The sequence below is a fragment of the Amphiprion ocellaris genome, chromosome 5, assembly GCF_022539595.1.
Source record: "Amphiprion ocellaris isolate individual 3 ecotype Okinawa chromosome 5, ASM2253959v1, whole genome shotgun sequence".
Classification (NCBI taxonomy): domain Eukaryota; kingdom Metazoa; phylum Chordata; class Actinopteri; family Pomacentridae; genus Amphiprion; species Amphiprion ocellaris.
This window is the reverse complement of record NC_072770.1, coordinates 2,538,564-2,558,505: the sequence shown is the minus strand read 5'-3', so window position 1 is coordinate 2,558,505 and position 19,942 is coordinate 2,538,564. Positions and strand designations below refer to the sequence as shown.

General features: G+C 37.1%; 1 protein-coding gene across 18 annotated transcripts in view; it reads right to left on the bottom strand.

The window, feature by feature from the left end:
- The window catches only part of cadpsa (Ca2+-dependent activator protein for secretion a), a 179,218-nt gene that overhangs the window by 34,124 nt on the left and 125,152 nt on the right, over nucleotides 1-19,942 (bottom strand). For 10 of the 18 annotated variants that reach the window (XM_055010575.1, XM_055010581.1, XM_055010577.1 and 7 more), the window contains 7 exons: nucleotides 18,205-18,360; nucleotides 16,178-16,325; nucleotides 15,842-15,856; nucleotides 13,332-13,406; nucleotides 11,670-11,753; nucleotides 10,919-10,951; nucleotides 5,384-5,491 (listed from right to left, as the gene is read on the bottom strand). In XM_055010575.1, coding sequence (XP_054866550.1) covers nucleotides 5,384-5,491; nucleotides 10,919-10,951; nucleotides 11,670-11,753; nucleotides 13,332-13,406; nucleotides 15,842-15,856; nucleotides 16,178-16,325; nucleotides 18,205-18,360 — 619 coding nt within the window. The remainder of the gene's footprint in view (nucleotides 1-5,383; nucleotides 5,492-10,918; nucleotides 10,952-11,669; nucleotides 11,754-13,331; nucleotides 13,407-15,841; nucleotides 15,857-16,177; nucleotides 16,326-18,204; nucleotides 18,361-19,942) is intronic. The other 8 variants (XM_055010576.1, XM_055010582.1, XM_035953926.2 and 5 more) reach the window with 2 other exon arrangements.

Here is a 19,942-nt window from a genome sequence, read left to right as displayed (position 1 = left end):
AGTCTAAATGGTAACTGGACATACTTTGAGGTGTGTGAAGCAGTTCACGGAGGGCTTTTTTCCACATTTCAGTTCTAATATTGGTCCAAAAACATCACAGAAATCAAAAGACATAGTTTGCTATGAAAGCACAAAATACCTTTCCAGTCACTTTGCTCATCAATTTTACATCTATTACAGAATGAAATGTGTGTAAAAAAATAAATAAAACTTTACTGTGAATCAAACAAAGGGTCACCAATCACAAATGTCCTCCAGGTTTTGACAAAATGTTAACAGGAGTTGACGTTTATTTTGTTACTTCCAGTTGTTCAAAGAAGTCCTTCCACTGAGTTTATTAAATATCTGATGCATCAGGATCCATCTGAGTTTATTACTGTATCATTATGCATTATACATCACGCTCCAGAGGCAGATATCACGCTCTGCCTCTGTCAGTGTCATGGGTATGTCTGAATGAAGCCATGAGAAACATTAGGGTCTCTTTCAACAGTCTTGAAGATATTTTTAATACACAAGTTAAAAGGAAAGCAGAGTCTATTCTTGTGGATGCTGCTCATCCTTTTAATCAGGAGTAGAAGTTGCTCCCCTCTGGCCTCCAGTTCCCCAGGCCACAAAAAACAGGTACAAGTTCTCCTTCGTGCATACCTCCATCCAAGCTACAAACGCTGGGAAGAAGAGGAGGTATTGCACTGTGTTTTTTGCTGCTGTACTTTATGGTGTACTGTGCAGCACTTTATCCTGTTTCTGCTTTACTTTATTCTGTCTTGTTGCTGCTGACTAAATGACTGTTTTGCATCGAACTACACCTGAATAAATGACCAAGATTGCTGCTAATGTCCTTGTCTATCTTGTGTTTTGTGTGATATTGTATTGGATATATTGTTTTTTTTTCATTTTTAAAACATTTCATTTAATTGTTTTTTAAATTGTTTTATTGTTTTTATTGTTTATTTTTATTGTCAACGCTTGTGTAACTGCTGCATAACAAATTGCCCCTCAAGGGACAAATCATAAAGGTGAAGAAGTTTTTTAACTAAACCGGTTTCTTAGACTATATTCACAGAACAACCATGACTTAAAGAAAAGCTATTAGGATGGCATTAAAATACATTTCTGAAAAAAAAAACATAGATTAAAATGTCCCAGCCCCCACCACCACCAAGCAGTATGAAAATTCAGTCATTTGCCAGCAAAGCATTAAGTCAGACAAGCTCCAGTTTTAAGCATCTTCCTGTGTCCAAACACAGTTATCTGATGTATCATTAACAGAAGTGACAAAAAAGTACTGGCAGGCCTCCCTGCATGTATGGTAAACCTCTGCAGATGATCCAGAATGCAGCAGCAAGTCAGCATGTCACCCCACTGTTCAGATAGAATCACTGGACCTCAGTTGCTGAACGCATAAAATTACAAAATTAAGTAATAAGTAATATGTACACTACCGTTCAAAGGTTTGGGGTCACTCGGACAATTTCATGTTTTCCATGAAAATTCACACTTTTATCCATGTGCTAACATAACTGCACAAGGGTTTTCTAATCATTCATTTAATGCTATCTTCATTGAAAAAAAATGCTTTTCTTTCAAAAATAAGGACATTTCTAAGCGACCCCAAACTTTTGAGCAGTAGTGTATATTCTTCAATAGTCCATCCTGTGTGCCGCCATCCTTACTCAGATAAAAAGGGGAGAAAGTAGGAGAGAGAGAAAGAGAGAGAGAGAAACAGATAAAAGGGGGAAGTGACAAGAAAAGCACAACAGAGCTGCAGAGAGAAAGCACAGACACCTTCATTGGCCTCAGTGGTGCTGCAGGGAGAACTGATGTGGAATGACAACAAAGAGAAGCCAGGCTGAGACAAATCCCAGCAGAAACGCTCTTGTGGAGGAAAAGAGGATACATGGCAAAGCAACGGGTCAAACTCCAACAACAAACAGCAAACATCCAGCACAAGACACCTCTCTGTCACCCTCTGTCAGGACAAACAGAGAGGGAGACGATAGGAGGCAGAATACACCTCAAGGCATCGATTCCACACAACGCCATGGACAGATAGATGCAACTGTATACACGCCTACACTTGAGTCTGCAGCCATGAGCACAAACACAGTCAGGATGAGGAGGTGAAAGTCACATCAGGTGCAGGAGACTGCACAACCTGGATGACTTGATTAAGAGTTCTCCACCTCATTTTATTTGTCAGTCAGTGTTTTAGCTCACCTGCCTTTATTAAAAGCAATAATAATGTATCATGTCAAAATGAGGGCTGCACAGTGGCTTGGTGGTTAGCACTTTCACCTTGCAGCTAGAAGACCCCTGGTTTGCATCACCGTCTTCCTGGGATCTTTCTGCATGGAGTTTGCATGTTCTCCTGTTCATGTGTGGGTTTTCTCCAGGTTCTCCAGCTTCCTCCCACAGTCCAGAAACATGCTGAGGTTAACTAGTAACTTGAAATTGTCTGTAGGTGTGAATGTGAGTGTGATTGTTTGTCTCTATGTGTAGCCCTGTGATAGACTGTTACCTGTCCAGGTGAACCTGTGATAGACTGTTACCTGTCCAGGTGAACCTGTGATAGACTGTTACCTGTCCAGGTGAACCTGTGATAGACTGTTACCTGTCCAGGTGAACCTGTGATAGACTGTTACCTGTCCAGGTGTCTCCTGCCTTCACCCTCAGTCAGCTGGGATAGACTCCAGCCATCCCAAGACCTGTGGTTTATTTCAGTTTGACTCTTATTTTATAGTTTTGGTTTCCATTGTTGTTGATTATGTTTGTTGCTGAGATCTGTGACACTACTACAACAATGGCTGACAATGTGGTCAGGCATGCTGTCAACAAGCCAACAGCTTATTTAGATTGTTCACTTCAATTGGATTTTATTTATATCGCTCTAATTCACAACATTTACCATCTCATACCATTTAACATTGGAAGGTGAAGACCTTACAAATGCCAAACAGAGAACCCAACAATCCAAAGCTCCCTGTGAGTTGGTGACAGTGGGAACAAACCAACAAAAAAAAACTTAACCGGGAGGAACCAGGCTCAGGGAAGGTGGCTGTCTGAGTCAACTGGTTGGAGTGAGAGTGGGGATGAGGAGGGTGGAGAATGGCAGGATGAGGGTGGGCTGGACGATAGCATGATAACAAATAAGATTACAGTGGATGTAGGAAGTTGACACACTCTACATAAACCAAATGCATTTAAACTCAAGTTTTAAAATTTAATGACACTTAATCCTAGCAAACAGTTTCTGTCTTCAGTCAGTCAGAACAGACAAAATATATGTCAGAATATTAGTGGATTAAATTATTATTAGATATTTATCATTTATTTCAGGTTCAGTTTGTTCCATCACATTCCCAGTGGGTTCACGGTTAGTATCTGTCATACATGCATAAAGTAGATGTTCTAATTAACTTGCCAAAACTATTGCTTGGTGACATAAAACCTGTGTAAGTCTTAACAAAATTAGCTTGGATAACTTGAACTCAGGATATGTACATTTATGACTGACCTCAGGATTTGTCTGTAACTCGTCTGATCAGCTCTCTGCTTGTGTTTGTTGACCGGTTGGAGCAGTTAACAAGAACTCTCTTTCAGTGTATATTTGTCGGATAAAGTTAGAACAAAAAAACAAATGAACTAAATCACAGCACAGAACAACTGGGAAGTGCTTTGGATTAGCTGAAAGTAGACTGCCTTCTGTCTGATCCCTGGATAAAGCAAATTCCAAAAGTCTAACGAGAAGAGAACAGGACCTACAGGAGATGGCTGTCAAGTTTGTGAAGGACTTAATTTTGGCTAAGATTCTGAGTGAAAGAAAACATGTTTGTGTTCACTTGGAGATGAAAGATTACACTAAATTACAGGCAGGATCCTTACTGCAGAGTAGTGCATCCCCCAGGACATGATGTAGTTGAGTGGGATTGAAAGACAGATCCTGATACATCCTATCTCATGACCAGTTTATTTACTATTTTATTTACTGCTACTTACACAGAGAGAATGAAGAAATAAATTCTAAGAAATCTTGTTGTGTTCTGAAAGGTGTAGCTTCGCAAATAACATAGACAGTTTATATTCATTACATCCATGAGAATTTCAAGTGCGATCCACACCAGCAGTGTGTGTCACACAGCAGTCTGTTTTTGCAGTCAGTTATCTGACTTGCATGCACAGGATGTTTTTTATTTTTCATGGCTGAATGACTGCTTTCATATGTTGCTTTGCTTTATGTGTAATTGTTGTGCATGGGTTTGGTTTTAGACCTTCTGACAGCAGTCTCCGTCTCCTCCTTTATGCAATTATTTAAATAATCTATGTCTTTTCATCTTTTCTGTTTATACAATATATAATATAAAATAATATTTGGTAGTTGAAGAAAAGTTCTCAGTCAAAAGAGTGGCAGCGTCATTTTAACAATAATCCACACTCTCCTAACCTCAGAGTTTTCTCTCTACTTTTAAAGCAGCTAATGAGACGACCTGGCCTATACCCAGAAAATAAATGTGGACAGAATATGTGGTGGATGGCTGTCTGTAAACATGAAAGTAACCCATTCAACAAAGTAATCTTTTGTGCTGCACTTTTGGTAGATTTACTGTTGTTTGCTGACTCAGAAAAGAACTCAAAAAATCTGTCTTCAAGATCAGCAAATATTGCAAACAAACACCAAGAGACAATGGACTGCATGGTGAGAAAGGAGGACCGCAGCGTAGAAATATACCAAAAATCAATAAATCAAAATAGGTAGAGATGAGTCTGCACAGAGCCTCAGCTCAAACTCTAACTCATTAGTAGGGATTTTTTTCAGCACATTTTGGGGAGAGATCCTCTGGTTTGACCTAAGAGGAATCAGGCTCAGCGGCCAGGCTTAGAGATTTACTGATTGTTTTGGTGTTATTTGACCTCCTCCCACATAATGGCAGCAAACCGCAAGTTGATTACGGCTTTAGCTTATCACAGTTTGCTAGCTATGGAGAAGAACTCTGATGTGTTCGTATAATCAGCTCCACAAAGTGACTTGCAAAGATTCAACAACATAAATGTCCCCTCATGTTGGCAGAATGACAGACAAGACATACAGGAGTAACGCAATAATAAAGATTCAGTCAACATGCACTAAAACATATCCAAACAATTTCATTTTGGTTGGTATGATCATGATGTTATTATACTGTTTTTTTGAAAATCAGTTATTAGGAAAGGAAAAATCTAAAAAGAATTTTGAATTCAAGCCTGAAAATGGCAAAACTGTGGTTGTTTTGCCTTCCACAGAGATTGAAGGTCACATTTGTATCACTTATCACATGAATATATTCTTGTGACTGACAGGTCAGTGCTCCATTTACAGGAGGAGGATGTGCTGTGGCTTACTTACATCAAATAGTCTTTCTATGTACACCTCCTCATTGACCTTCTCCCGCAGCATGTCCTGGGAATGACGAACAAATGTCACATAACCATCAGCGACGTCCATCCCCGGCTTCTACAAAAGATCAGGAAAGGGGCGAGAGTGAGAGGGGAGAGCGAGAGAGATAAAAATACACTCATTTGGAATGTAATAAGTACAACAAACAAACAGCAATGACAAGCCTATGGCAGTTGAATCATTGCATTGGTTCTGCATCATGTTTGGCACAGTGGGAAAAGTTAGCTAGTAGGCTGTATTATATTCTGACCCATAGTTGTACAGTCAGTAATTATTTTAAGAACCTAGAAATTTCACAAAATATACACTACCGCTCAAAAGTTTGGGGTCACTTAGAAATGTCCTTATTTTTGAAAGAAAAGCAGTTTTTTTTCAGTGAAGACAACAATAAATGAATGATAAATCCAGTGTAGACATTGTTAATGTGGTAAATGACTATTGTAGCTGGAAACAGCTGATTTTTAATGGAATATCTTCATAGAGGTACAGAGGAACATTTCCAGCAACCATCACTCCTGTGTTCTAATGCTACATTGTGTTAGCTAATGGTGTTGAAAGGCTCATTGATAATTAGAAAACCCTTGTGCAGTTATGTTAGCACATGGATAAAAGTGGGAGTTTTCATGGAGAACATGAAACTGTCTGAGTGACCCCAAACTTTTGAACGGTAGTGTATATTTTGAACTTATCTTTTTGGCATATTTAGTGGAATACATATAGCAATACAATGTGTAGCACACAAAGAAAAAATGCTGTTCCACACGGTCAATAATTCAGAGGGGTTATTGAACTGGGGAGCATGAATGTGCCCCGCAGAGTCCATGGTAATGTGCCCATTGGATAAGGAGGTCTATTGTATGCAAGAAGTCAATCAAAATGCTTAAAACAACCAAAATAGCAAAATATGAAAACATACTAATGAGCTTTGTTGAGTTTAGCTTAATTGTGAGCAGCCACTGAAGACCTCAGTGTTTGATCTGTTTTAATTTCCTAACCAACCAAGCCATGAATCTAACTGACAATGACTCACAGCATGCAAGTAAATCCAAAGACTTGTCCTCATGGAAGGATGATGAATACACTGCTGTGAAAAAGTCACGGTGCAGAGAAAATAATTCTTACTGATGTTTATGATCCTGTGACTGTCCCAGTGGCACAACCATGCATTGTTTTGTGAAATACCTCAACAACTACGGAATGGACTGCCATGAACTTTTGCACAAATTTCCATGGTGTGCACAGAATGGATGGTTATAAATGTGGAGATTTCATGACTTGTGATCTCATCCAGAGTTTTTACTAATGCAGTTAAATATGTACATACACTACCGTTCAAAAGTTTAGGGTCATCCAGACAATTCCATGTTTTCCATGAAAACTCCCACTTTTATCCATGTGCTAACATAACTGCACAAGGGTTTTCTAATCATCAATGAGCCTTTCAACACCATTAGCTAACACAATGTAGCATTAGAACACAGGAGTGATGGTTGCTGGAAATGTTCCTCTGTACCTCTATGGAGATATTCCATTAAAAATCAGCTGTTTCCAGCTACAATAGTCATTTACCACATTAACGATGTCTACACTGGATTCATCATTCATTTAATGGTATCTTCATTGAAAATTATTTTCTTTCACAAAATAAGGATCTTTCTAAGTGACCACAAACTTTTGAATGGTAGTGTATATACTTGATAGGATCGGAAGATTTTGTACAGACATTCATTGTTCTCAGCAAGTGAAATGGATATGAAATTGAACAATATTTACTTTGATATCTGACTTTCTCTAGTGTCATCATCGAATCAAACTTTTAATTTGCCCTTCAGTCATATACCTACTAAACTAATGACAGCTCATCAGCCTACACTGCACTGTGTTTAGTCATTATTTTAAAAATATTGATATATTTATGAGCTAAAGTAAAATGATGACACTTAACATTTCACCTTCTTTGCAACAGCATGCTGCCGATGTCATCGTGAACACGTTTCAGATTCCTACTAGTATTTAACGCAGACACAGCTGTGCCAAAATACTGCCTCAGCTGCCAGCATGGCTGTGGATATGCTGGTATAAGGTCATTTAGATGACAAATGTATTTCACAGATTAGAAATGGAAGACAGTTATATTACATTTGAACTGATATAGTTCTGAAAAATGTTCCGTTCCGATTTGCGGAGAACATTCATACGTTTACAAGGATGCAGATTGGGTCTACAGGCCAGTCATGTTCTTCACTCAGCTCTTGTCACAGAGTTAAGCTTGGCAGGAAACCAGCACTTGCAGTCTGGGCATGTGCAAAGTGAACAGGGGCACTCAGTTGGGTTTTATGGAGAGAACAGCTTGTTAGGAGGCCTGCCATTTTGACATCTAAAATATTCACTGAGGACAATGCAATTGTAAATAGCACCTTAGCTGTGTTTCTTACATCAACATATCGTCCCATTTTCTAGATAAATTAACACACTATTTTAACCTTTCGCTCTCAGTTTCTCCCAAAAGATTCCAAAAATCAAAAGTACTCATTGCTAGGTACTACTAAACTTGGTTTACACATCTGCAGTGATGCTTACAATGTGTAAATGAGTGTCTTTTTTGCCAACAAACCTTTAATTTTGTACATTAAAGAAACAATTAGCATGCTGGGCCAGAAACAATGACCCTTGCCAGTTTACACAGTGCCTCTTCACATTCTCTGACAAGGCATTAATTTGAAATTTGAAATTTGCTTTGGCCGAAGTTTTGGCAGTTAATTCAGATCTGATGCACACTCAGACACACGTACACACCACAACCACGGCCAACCTGACAGCAGAATGGGCATGTGTTACACAACATGAACTCGCAATGTATGCTGCACAGAGAGCGAGGCACGAGGCATGGCTGGCTGTCAGTATCTGGGCACATGCATATGAATGGACATTTGGAGAAGGAAACACAGGGACATTTGATGTGGAAGTACAGCAAACAGTACCATCTGGATTATGACTGCCATGTGAAAGCATGGTCAAATATTTGTACATGCACAAGAAACACACACAAACACACATGGACAGTGTGGAAGGAAATATTTCTATCATTTCAATTCTTCAAGCCACTTTAACTTTTTGTTTGAACATTTAAGCTAAATGTATACTTCAGGCAATATTTAATATGTAACAGACTAATAACAAGCTCCAAATGGTGTTTACATAAATAATTAAGCTGTTCTGTCACTGACTGAATTTCCATTATATTTAGTTTTCACAGTAAAACGCAATAAACCATCAATCTCATCAGTTTACAGTATTACATTGTATCACCTCTCAGTAATTGCATTAAGTTGAAAGAATTAAAGTACATTAAAATTAGCATTGCATTTACTTGTAAGAAAGATATACACATATTAAAAAAATAAATCATAAGAAAGGGGCAAACTCAATGCAACAAAAGTGAATACACCTTTAAGCACTGACAAAGTTTAAATTAAAAAACAAAAACAAACCTGCACTCACTGAAAATAAAGTACACCTGTGATTTCCAGTCAGCATTATTGCATAAACATGGTTATAAAATGACTTGTGAAGATAGAAACTTTCTCAGTTTTGGACTTATTAGCTGTGTCTAATCTAGATAAAAAGGTGAGAGGTGTGGCCTTTTACACCATGAACCCCAATACCTACCATCAAGCATGGTGGTGGTAGTATTATGCTGTGGGTCTGTTTAACTGCCAGTGGAACTGGTGTTTTACAACAAGTAAATTGAACAATGAAGAAGGAAGATTGCCTCCACATTCTTCAGGAAAAACTAAAACCATCAGCAGAAGGTTGGGTTGTGGATGCAGTTAGGCATTCCAACAAGTCAATGACCCCAAACACTCACATCAAAAGTGGTAAAGAAATGGCTAAATTAGGCTACAATGAAGGTTTTAGATTGATTTTCCCCAAGTCCTGATTGAAACCTGTGGACTGTGAGAAGAAACAAATCTCTGTGAGTGATTCAACAACATTAGTTGAACTGCACCAATTCTGTCAAGAGAAGTGGTCAAAAATGCAATCACAAGCTTCTGGAAGACAACCAAACACACTTAACTGAGCTTAAAATAGCCAAAGGACATTTAAATAAACATTAGTTAATATTAGTTATTCAATATTATAATTGCTATATGTATATTCTTGACCCAACAAATTTTGTCATGTTTCCAGAAGACCTTTAATAAATGTACTGAAGAACCAAAATGCATGATTGTTTTTGTTGATAAAGAATATTTCTGTTTCAGTTATTCCATCATAGAAAATTAAGAGTTACAGGAGTCACTGGAAACTCAAGACGGCCATGACATACACGGTCTTTACAAGGAAATGTCTGTTTACAACTGTAAATGTGCTTAAGGCTATAGTATATAGATTCAGTTGATAAATAGAGGCTACTTTTATAGATATATCATGTGTTTTTTAGGGGTAGACAACATGGACTTAAAAAAGGTATCATGATATTTTATGGTATTGTTGTGGCAACAATAAATCCATTCATTCATTATCTATACACTGCTTAATCCTCATCAGGGTCATGGGAGGCTGGAGTCTGTCCCAGCTGTCTGAGGGTGAAGGTAGGGGACACCTGGACAGGTAACAGTCTGTCACAGGTTCACCTGGACAGGTAACAGTCTATCACAGGTTCACCTGGACAGGTAACAGTCTATCACAGGTTCACCTGGACAGGTAACAGTCTATCACAGGGCTACACATAGAGACAAACATTCACACCTACAGACAGTTTAGAATCACCAGTTAACCTCAGCATGTTTCTGGACTGTGGGAGGAAGCTGGAGAACCTGGAGAAAACCCACACATGTACAGGAGAACATGGAAACTCCATGCAGAAAGATCCCGGGAAAGCCGGGACGTGAACCAGGGATCTTCTAGCTACAAGGCAAAAGTGCTAACCACCAAGCCACTGTGCAGATTTACTAAAACAGGAAAATGATTTTTTTAAAATGTGTTTTATTGTGTTCTGCAAGCCATTGTTGAGGATGTAATGAAGCCTTGTTTTATCAGATGTTTCACACATCTAAACTTGAAAATGGATCAAATTTGACCTTAACACAACAGGACGGTTCACAAGTAGTCTGTATCTGGAATCACCATCTGGACAATGACAGCTGATCACACACCTTCAGATTTAGAGTTGGTATTAATCATGAGATTTTGTGGTCGACTATGCAATTAACATCAGGTCAAACCCACTATTTCTTTGTGTCATAAACTGAGTTTGATTGATTGTTATGAGTTCACATAAAGGGAAGTAACTTTTCAAACATTTTACCAAAAGCCCTTATCTTTCTCAAATTGGAATCAGGTGTTTTAGTTAATAGTGCTTGGCATTCCTCCAAAATATATTCATATCACTAATCAAAATTGTGATTTAATTAAGGCATGTTTTCCTATAGTTTAAGCCCTAGACTCATGAAACAGGTAGGCAGAAAGATAAATACTTACCGGTACATCCACGTACTTGGAGGCAGCTTTCACCTAGAAATGAAGAAGAAAGTACTTTAGCTGTGGAACCCCTTTTCAGAACAAAGGTTGCTATCCTGTGTGGCACAGTGGCCTATAGTTTAGTGCCTACTGAACTGGCAGCATGTGGTGATTTTGTGAGTACTTTTACAGTTAAAAGTCTTTTGTAAGAATTTCAAATTCCAGCTGAGGTGTTGAGCTAATTGGTGCTGAGGAAGGCTTTCAAAGAGCTGAAACTGTCTTACAATTAACATGAAAGATTAATGTGAAAAAAAGTCAAAAATAAATACAGCATTTTCATTGTTTAAGATGCAATTCAAAGAAAGATCTTCTAAATTCACTGTGAATTCAATATAATATGAACCCTTTCATTAAGAAGGACATTAACACAGCTTAAACATGCAAAATGTCTTCAGTTTTTCATTACATGTAAAACAAAAATGGATGTAATACAGACATTTTTCATATTTTGCCCTTATTCAGACAGTCAGAGCTTGGCAGGTCAAAAATAAATTTAGAGGTAACTGCCCTTGATCTAATATTTACAAGAGGTGTACATTATAATGTTATAAATTTAGTTTAATAATAGGGTAACATTGATTTGTTTCAAAGGAGTCCAGTCGCTCAAGTTGGCCTGATGCACAGCACTGGAAAGCTGTCCAACAATTCTGCTGGAAAGCTGTATAGAAAGAAAAGGAGGATAGTGTTGGAAGTAAGCATGTGCAATACTTACAGTAAAAGACAGGAAGGAAGAGAAGAGTGTTCCTTCATCATATCTGGAGAGCTTGGCTAACACACTCTCCAAAATGACTACAAACTGAGAAAGAGGAGGAGAGAAAAAGAGGAAATCATAAACAGTTGCGTAAGTGCTTTACATTTCAGAGTAAGGCACTACTACACATTATCAGTGTTAAAATAAAAACTCTTGTAAAAGTGTCAGGGTATCGATATGGTAAAATGTGCTTCAAAAGGTCAATATATAACCAAGGAACTTTTTGAAGTCCATGGGATATATCTTGCATACATTTTATTAAAAGACAAAAAAACGAATGTATTTTCTGTTCATTATGATCATGTCTTTATAAATCCCATACTTATTTATTATGGAAACAATCACATTAATAAAAAACGACTGGATATCACTAAAATGTCAACTAAATAACCATCCCAATTTAGTAACAGCTAAACTAATCTAATCTAATTAGCTAAACAACAATAAAATGAGCTATTCAAAAAAATGTTTTGATTGTGTTCTTTTCATTAAGTTTAGAGAATCATGACAGATATTTCTTTTTTGGCAATATGTCAAATTTTGGATGGAAAATAACAGATTGTATCTGTGTCCCAGAAATCACTTTCCACTAAGTTCCTCATTCCAAAAACACCTCTCCAGGAAGTGTGTTAATTCCAGATCACATGACCTGCTCCACATGATGTCATTTCCTCCTGAAGAAAAGACTGGCCAGACTCCAAGGCTTTCTGACTTATTTAATACAAAGTAGTGTGTGAGTTAAGTGTGGATTGATCACGTCAACTTTCAATTTTAATTTTACTCAATTGTATAGACAATATTTTAGAAGAATCTTTCTATAAAATTGCCATGTGGTGTTTGGTTATAGGTGGTGATGTTGATTTTAGGCCTGAAAACAGCAAAAAATGTCAACTATGATACCTGTCAACTATGCTACAAAAAGTCTCGCAATTAAATATTGGCCATACTATCGTTCAAAAGTTAACAAAACATTTTCTTCCAGTGTGAAATGAATGTGACTGTGAGTGTTTCTGCATTGACCTGTTTTACTAACAGCAGTATGCTAATTATCCATGTCAACTCAGATAACTGTTTTGTCAGTTTGTCTACTCCTGGCTCTTCTCCACAGTGAGTGTCCACTATCCTTCTCTCAATCAAATGTTTCCTGGGTCAAAGCCCGAAGCTCTTTGTCATGTTCCTTGAGCAGTTTCTGCAGTGTGGAGAGGTGCATTGTCCTGCTGGTGAATGTGGCTATCAGTAGGTAGAGCAGCTGCCAACGTTTGTCAGCAGAACATTGTATTACAACACTGTTGGGTGGTTTTACTGTTGCGACTGACTGATACATGAAAAATGTCTGCTTACAAAGTTTTTTGAAGTCGAGCTTTTTTGCTGTTATTTATCTGTCGGTATTTGCATAACACCTGCCTAGTTTTTCAGGGAGACGCTATCAAACAGAGGGTGAGAGGACTCGCAGTGACAATAGCATGAGAAAAAGAATGTTTTTGAACATTAAAGCATTAAAGCCTGTTCTAGCAGAACCCTAAAATAACATGTTATGCATAATATAGGCTCTTCAAACAGACTCCAGGTCTTTGCCTAGTGTGCTCTAGCCATGGTGTAAGTGTATGCTGTAACCTTTTGTACCTTGGCTACGAGCAGAGTTATCATTTCCTTCACCGTCTCTTCAATTAGATTGTCGATTTGGGAGTGGTATTGTCGCTACAAAAGAAGAAAAAACAGTGTTTTCTCCTTTCATCCACATTTAGTAACTCCACCATGATGTGACAGCAGACATTAAGGGAAAAAAGTCAAAATATTTACATTTTAGTTAGCAGTAATAAATCATTAATCTTTTGTCATTTTCACTATATGTAGCAACAAGAAACAGCATAGATTTTTTTAAGACAGGGGCTCCAATAGGCATTTCAAACCAACAATTAGGGTAAACAGGATTCTTAAAAATAAAAAAAAGATTTGTCTTGTATTGGACTCAGAACAGTTAGTCAAACCCAGAGTGAAGTCTGTATGCAGATGAAAAGTTTTAGCCTGAATAGCTCTGTACTTGCTTCCTGTCTTTCAGCAAAGCTGGGCTACATGGTACTAGATGATAGGATGCATCTAAAACTGACATAAATCTTCTCATCAGACTCTGAATAACATGGAGAAAACAAACACTGTGTAACTGGTTTTATGCAACACTAAACATACAGAGGATGTGGTTCTTGTCTGACTTTTTGGAAGAGACAGGACATATTTGTTTGATATTTATTGTTTATTTCATGAATATTGCTATCAACAGACAGAAAAATATTGATCATTTAAAATAATGCTTGTGTGTCATTCCTTTACTAGAGTTTGATTAATCTCTGTTTATGTACAACAATACAAAAACACTAAGAATGTTTAAAAATATATATTACTTGTTTACTTTGGGATGTGTTCCTGATAATTTATGAAACATTATTAATATTATTTTACTGCATATTAAAAATTAACTACATGTTCAAATATTTGTATATTGAATATTGTTATGCACATGCTAGATTTATTAGCCTACTTTGAAACCTCGATCATCTGTTAACATATATGATTATTTTCCGGCTTATACCCACTTCTTGTCACTTGTTGACATCTTGCTCTTGTAGAACATTTGAATCTTAAACATTATTTGGAACTTTGGGATACAAAAATATAGATATGTTAAAACTGTAGAACAAATTATTAAAAATGAAAGCCTTATTTGAAAACAAGTCTTACAGGAAATGTGTTTTTCAAATTTGTTAAAAATACAACACACATGGCAGAAAAGCTTTATTTTTTATTTTAATAAGCTCATATTACAACAAATAAAGCAGCTAATTATAATGTTATGGGTGAGATGGTGTTGTATTGGGCTGTTTTCGTTAACTCCGTATCACTCACTGCTCTGGGAATGCACATTTTGAACAGTACTAGCCCATTTTGAATCAGAATGGTCAAACTATCATTTGAAAGCACAATCCAGGATTCCAATGGTGCAAAGCAATTAATTATACAACTATGCTTCCAAAAGACTTTCCTTACTTTGCAGTAAAAGTGCATGTACAGCAAAACAGTAACGTCTTCCCTTTTCTGTTGTGTTCAGGGTCACAAACTATTGTTCTCTCTGCTATCCTGGTTCCTCTCTCCTTCAGCTCACTGGGACCCTCCCTCAGCCTGGTGCTGCTGGAAGTTCCTCCTTGTTTGGAGGGAGTTTTTATTCCCACTGCCAAGGAGCTTCTCTAAAGGATTTTTTTTTTTTTAATTTGTTGTGTTTCTCTCTGTAATATAACATTTCACTATGTAGAATCTCCTGAGATGACTCATGTTGGCACCCTACAAATAAAACTGAATTGAACTGAATTAAGTAATACGTACACTACCATCGAAAAGTTTAGTTTTATTATTTTGTTATTTGTTGTTTCATAATTTCATGTTTCAGATTTTTTGCAAGCATTTAACGGTTATTTTGTCATTTTCCTATGAGCTAGTGCTTCATTTCTTTGAACAAACCAAATAATAAATTTCTTTAGCCCTGTAAGACCCAAATATATGTGTGTGTGTGTGTGTGTGTGTGTGTGTGTGTGTGTGTGTGTGTGTGTGTGTGTGTGTGTGTGTGTGTGTGTGTGTGTGTGTATATACACACACATATATGTAGATAGATAGATAGATAGATAGATAGATAGATAGATAGATAGATAGATAGATAGATAGATAGATAGATAGATAGATAGATAGAGATATATATAAGACTTGAGACCTAAATGGTCATAAACTCTTTAATAGTCTTACATTTTTAAACCCTGTAGGAGAATTTAAAACAATTAGCCCTGCTCAATAACTGCTGTCATGGAAACTTGGAGGCAGAAACCCTCCTTTTGTTTAGCATTGTAGCACCAACAGAACAGCAAAGAACTTTGCAGTAATTAATTCATTGTCAGTAATTGGTATCAGTCGAGATTCTGCGAAATATGAGATTTCTCACCTGTGCTCCATGTATATTCAATACTATCTACACATATGCTAATTCAATCCAAACAATTCAAGTGGAGGACGACAGACAGGGAAAACTGACGACTAATTATACATTTGGGAATTGGGGGTGACACCTCAATTGAATTTGTAGCCACACTTACCCACTCCCTAATAAACTTTCACAAGACAGAGAAGAAGAAAAAAGCAGAGGTGACAAGCATGTAAAATTATACATGAAGTAAAAAACTAAGAAAGCCTCATTCAAGTAAGTGAAGAAAACAATAAAAAAGACTTTCACGTCATCGCCTGTTAATGCTATTCGAAACACAAACAATTTGAACACCATTGACCATGATGTGAGTTATGAACTGTAAGATGTCTATGAGGGGTAAATGTAAACTGTGAGAAAATATCCAAAGATTTGTTCTTTGTTCCAAAAAAGGCTCCCCACTCTTTGAAAGAAAGTGAGTTTCCGGGATATGTTTGGTGTCTCCTACCTCCTGCCCCAGGTCCACAGCACAAAGCTTGGCAGACTGAACCTTGGCGTCCACCATTACGTTGAACATAGTGCAGATGGACTGTGGCACACGGAAGTCTGTGGCCCGGCTACTCTTCTGAAGCTTCGCCTCAAACGCTGCCCGTGTCCTTTAGAGAACAGAAGAAATGTCCAGAGCCACAAGCATTTAGAAATACATCTTTGTCCTTCAGCTCACCGCTATCGAATTCTATTGTAATTCTCTTTCTTTACATGACTATCTAAATGCCATTTGCGCACTGTAAATACAGAACTGCAAGCCTCTGTACATCCTGTTTGTTAATTTAAACTAGTCAGACTTAAATATGTTTTCTTTGTTAAATATATATATTTGTTTGTTTCTTGAGAAAACTCTAAACGGCACGCCCAAATCCCCAAATTCTGACAAGAGACATTACCATCAACAGATGCTATGGCCAGTGGTTGAAAGTAACCACGTATATTTTACTCAAGCATTCTACATGTACTTCATTAGTACTATACTTTGATTTCATCCTGACATTTCCAACTCCACTTAAGAGGAACTTATTCTTCTACATAATAAGATAATAAAATACACTACCGCTCAAAGGTTTGAGATCACCCAGGCAATTTCATGCTTTCCATGAAAAATCGCACTTTTATCCATGTGCTAACATAACTGCACAAAGGTTTTCTAATCATCAATGAGCCTTTCAACACCATTAGCTAACACAATGTAGCATTAGAACACAGGAGTGATGGTTGCTGGAAATGTTCCTCTGTACCCCTATGGAGATATTCCATTAAAAATCAGCTGTTTCCAGCTAGAACAGTCATTTAGCACATTAACAATGTCTACACTGGATTTATCATTCATTTAATGGTATCTTCATTGAAAAAAAACTGCCTTTCTCTCAAAAATAAGGACATTTCTAAGTGACCCCAAACTTTTGAATGGTAGTGTATGCAAGAACATATTTCAGATAGATTGCAAACTACTGTTAAACATGCAATCATTCCTATAAAAACTAAACTTTCACAGAGAGAACAGCTGTGAAATTCTTTGCACTGTGGTTTCATATCCTCTGAGTCAGTTCTGACATCTGATAAGCCATCGAACTCACAGATCTCTTAATCAAACTGAACATTTACTCATGTACTATGTGTAGGAAAGGCGCTGTTTTGGTCAATTATATTATTTGTCAGAAAATAACATTTAATTGTTCCAGCTTCTCTCATGTGAAGATCAGCTGCAGTTTCCTTGCAAATATCGTGATTATTATGATTACAAAAGTACTGGTTGACAAAGAAAGACATTTGGAGATGTCACTTTGGGTTCTTGGTACTGTTACAGACATTTCTCTCTATTTTCACAGTCTATCAAGAAAATAATCAACTTAATTCCTTGTCGAAACCTTACAAAAAAGTCCTCCCCTTCAAAAAAAAGCAACAGTAAAAGTCTTTCATATTTATGCATGACTGATAATCCAATGATATATTTGCATAATACTCACAATTTGAAAATAAATATGCTTTTGAAAATGTCAGTATCTTTTTTCTGATCATACTTTTCCTTGTGTGGCATTTTGAATGCATGGCTTTTACTTGAAATGTTTACAGTGTGAAGAGCCGGATTCTGCTCAAGGTTTCTTCCCCATTAAAAGGGTGTTTTCTTGCCACTGTCTCCTTAGGGCTGTTCTAGGGGTTCAGGCATATGGATTCTGTAAAGCCTCTTGAGACAATTTGACCTGTAATTGGTGTGATATAAATAAAATTGAATTAAAATTGAATTGAATTGAATATAGTGTTTTTCTTCGGTCAAAATTCATCATTATTACCTAAACTACACTCCTGCTCATTTCCAAAATATGCACACTGTTTTGCTTCTTTTTCCGGAAAGATGTTTTAAGAAAAGAAAAGAAAGAAACAAAACAAACAAACAAAATAGATTCATGTGTTACAAGTACAATAAACATTATACTAATGATTAATGGCTGCTGTTTGCATACACACTGGACAGCATCATACCGTTTTACACAGGATTCAATCATGTCGCTGGACATCAGCTTCAGTCGGGTCTCCAGGTGTTTGCCAAACTCCTCCTCTGGCCAGTGGAGATCTCTGATGAAGGTCTGAAGAGCATCCAGCTTCCAGAAAAGATCCTCTGAGGTCCCTGAGCCGTTGCTACAGGAGCACAGATCAGATATTAGCATTTTGAACAACACAACTTTTCAAAATGGAAATGAAAGGTGTTCTGCTCTACTCAGGTTAATTATTGAAAGCTTCACATAGATTGCATCACGTATCTTTAAATTTACCAAACTAAGAACAAAATGATCTGATAATAAGGAAATAGCCATTCTTATACTTTTATGAAAATAGGTATCACTGGAAACACAAATAGAGCTTTCCATTGGATGGCAACATGTCGAGAGATGAGAAAACACACGATAGATTTAAACTATCGTTAAAATCCTGATGATATACAGTATAGGAAATATTTACAATTTCTTGCGAATAAACGTAATGATAAAAAAGAAGATTTTTGTTTGTGATTTGATGGTTTATAAACTCTGGGGTGACCTCGTGGCTGTTAGTTCCAACTATGATTTATTCTATTTGTGTTTCATTATTTTTATTTCAGTGATTTAAAAAAAAAAGTATTGTTTAAATTGGTATTTTTGGGTTTTTTTTAATACTCAAATGAAGCTTTGCACAGCACACGATATGTGACTGGATGTACTTCAACCTAGTCTACACTAATACAGGATTCATGCGAACACTGTGAGCAAAGGTAAAACACAGTCACATGTTCCATCCTGTCATTTATACACCAAGCAATACTAGTGGGTTAGTTTGTATGAATGTGTACTCACAGTAGTGACAAAGCACTACCTTTGCACTCACAAAAAAATTAGGACTGCATTCATTTTGTATTGTGTATTTCATTTACAGTTCATAACAAAACACAGAAATGTTTGGCTTCATTTGTAGCTACATATTTTCACCTCCAAATGTAATGACGCCAGTTCCTTTGTTTATGCTGTAGTCTGGAAAAAAATGGGTTAAACATCAAGCAATGAATATAAGACAAGAGATCAAGATTTCAACTTTTATTTCCAAGTATTTAAATCTAAATCTGGTACACAAAAGTATCGGAACATGTGACAGGTGTGTTTTGTTGTCCTGGTGTGTCCTGTTAAGTTGATTATTCAACTAATAAATAGAGCTCAGTGTCTACATTTAGTTTCAGATATGGGTTTTGCCGGTACAGACTGAGTCTATAGTTAGAGATGTAACCAGCATGAAATTTGGAATGTCCTGAAGAAGAAAGAAACCACTGGTGGACTCAGTAACAGACATTGAATGGGTAGAATAAGAAAAACGGCAGCAGTTGATGACAGAAACGTGAGATCTGTAAAGAAAAGATCCTGAAATAACTGTTAGTGACATCAGCAACAACCTCCAGAGGGCAGGAGTGAAGGAATCACATCTACTGTTCACTGAAGACTTCATGAACAAAAGTACAGAAGCGACACCAGAAGATGCAAACCACTCATTAGCAAGAAGACTGGAGTTTGCCAAAAAGTACAGAGATGAGCCTCAGAAATTCTGGGACAAAGTTTTATGGACTGATGAGACAAAGATGAACCTTTACCAAAGTGATGGAAAGGCTGAAGTTTGGAGAAAGAAAGGATCTACTCATGATCCAAACGTACAAGCTCATCTGTGAAACACAGTGGAGGTAATGTCATGGCTTGGGCTC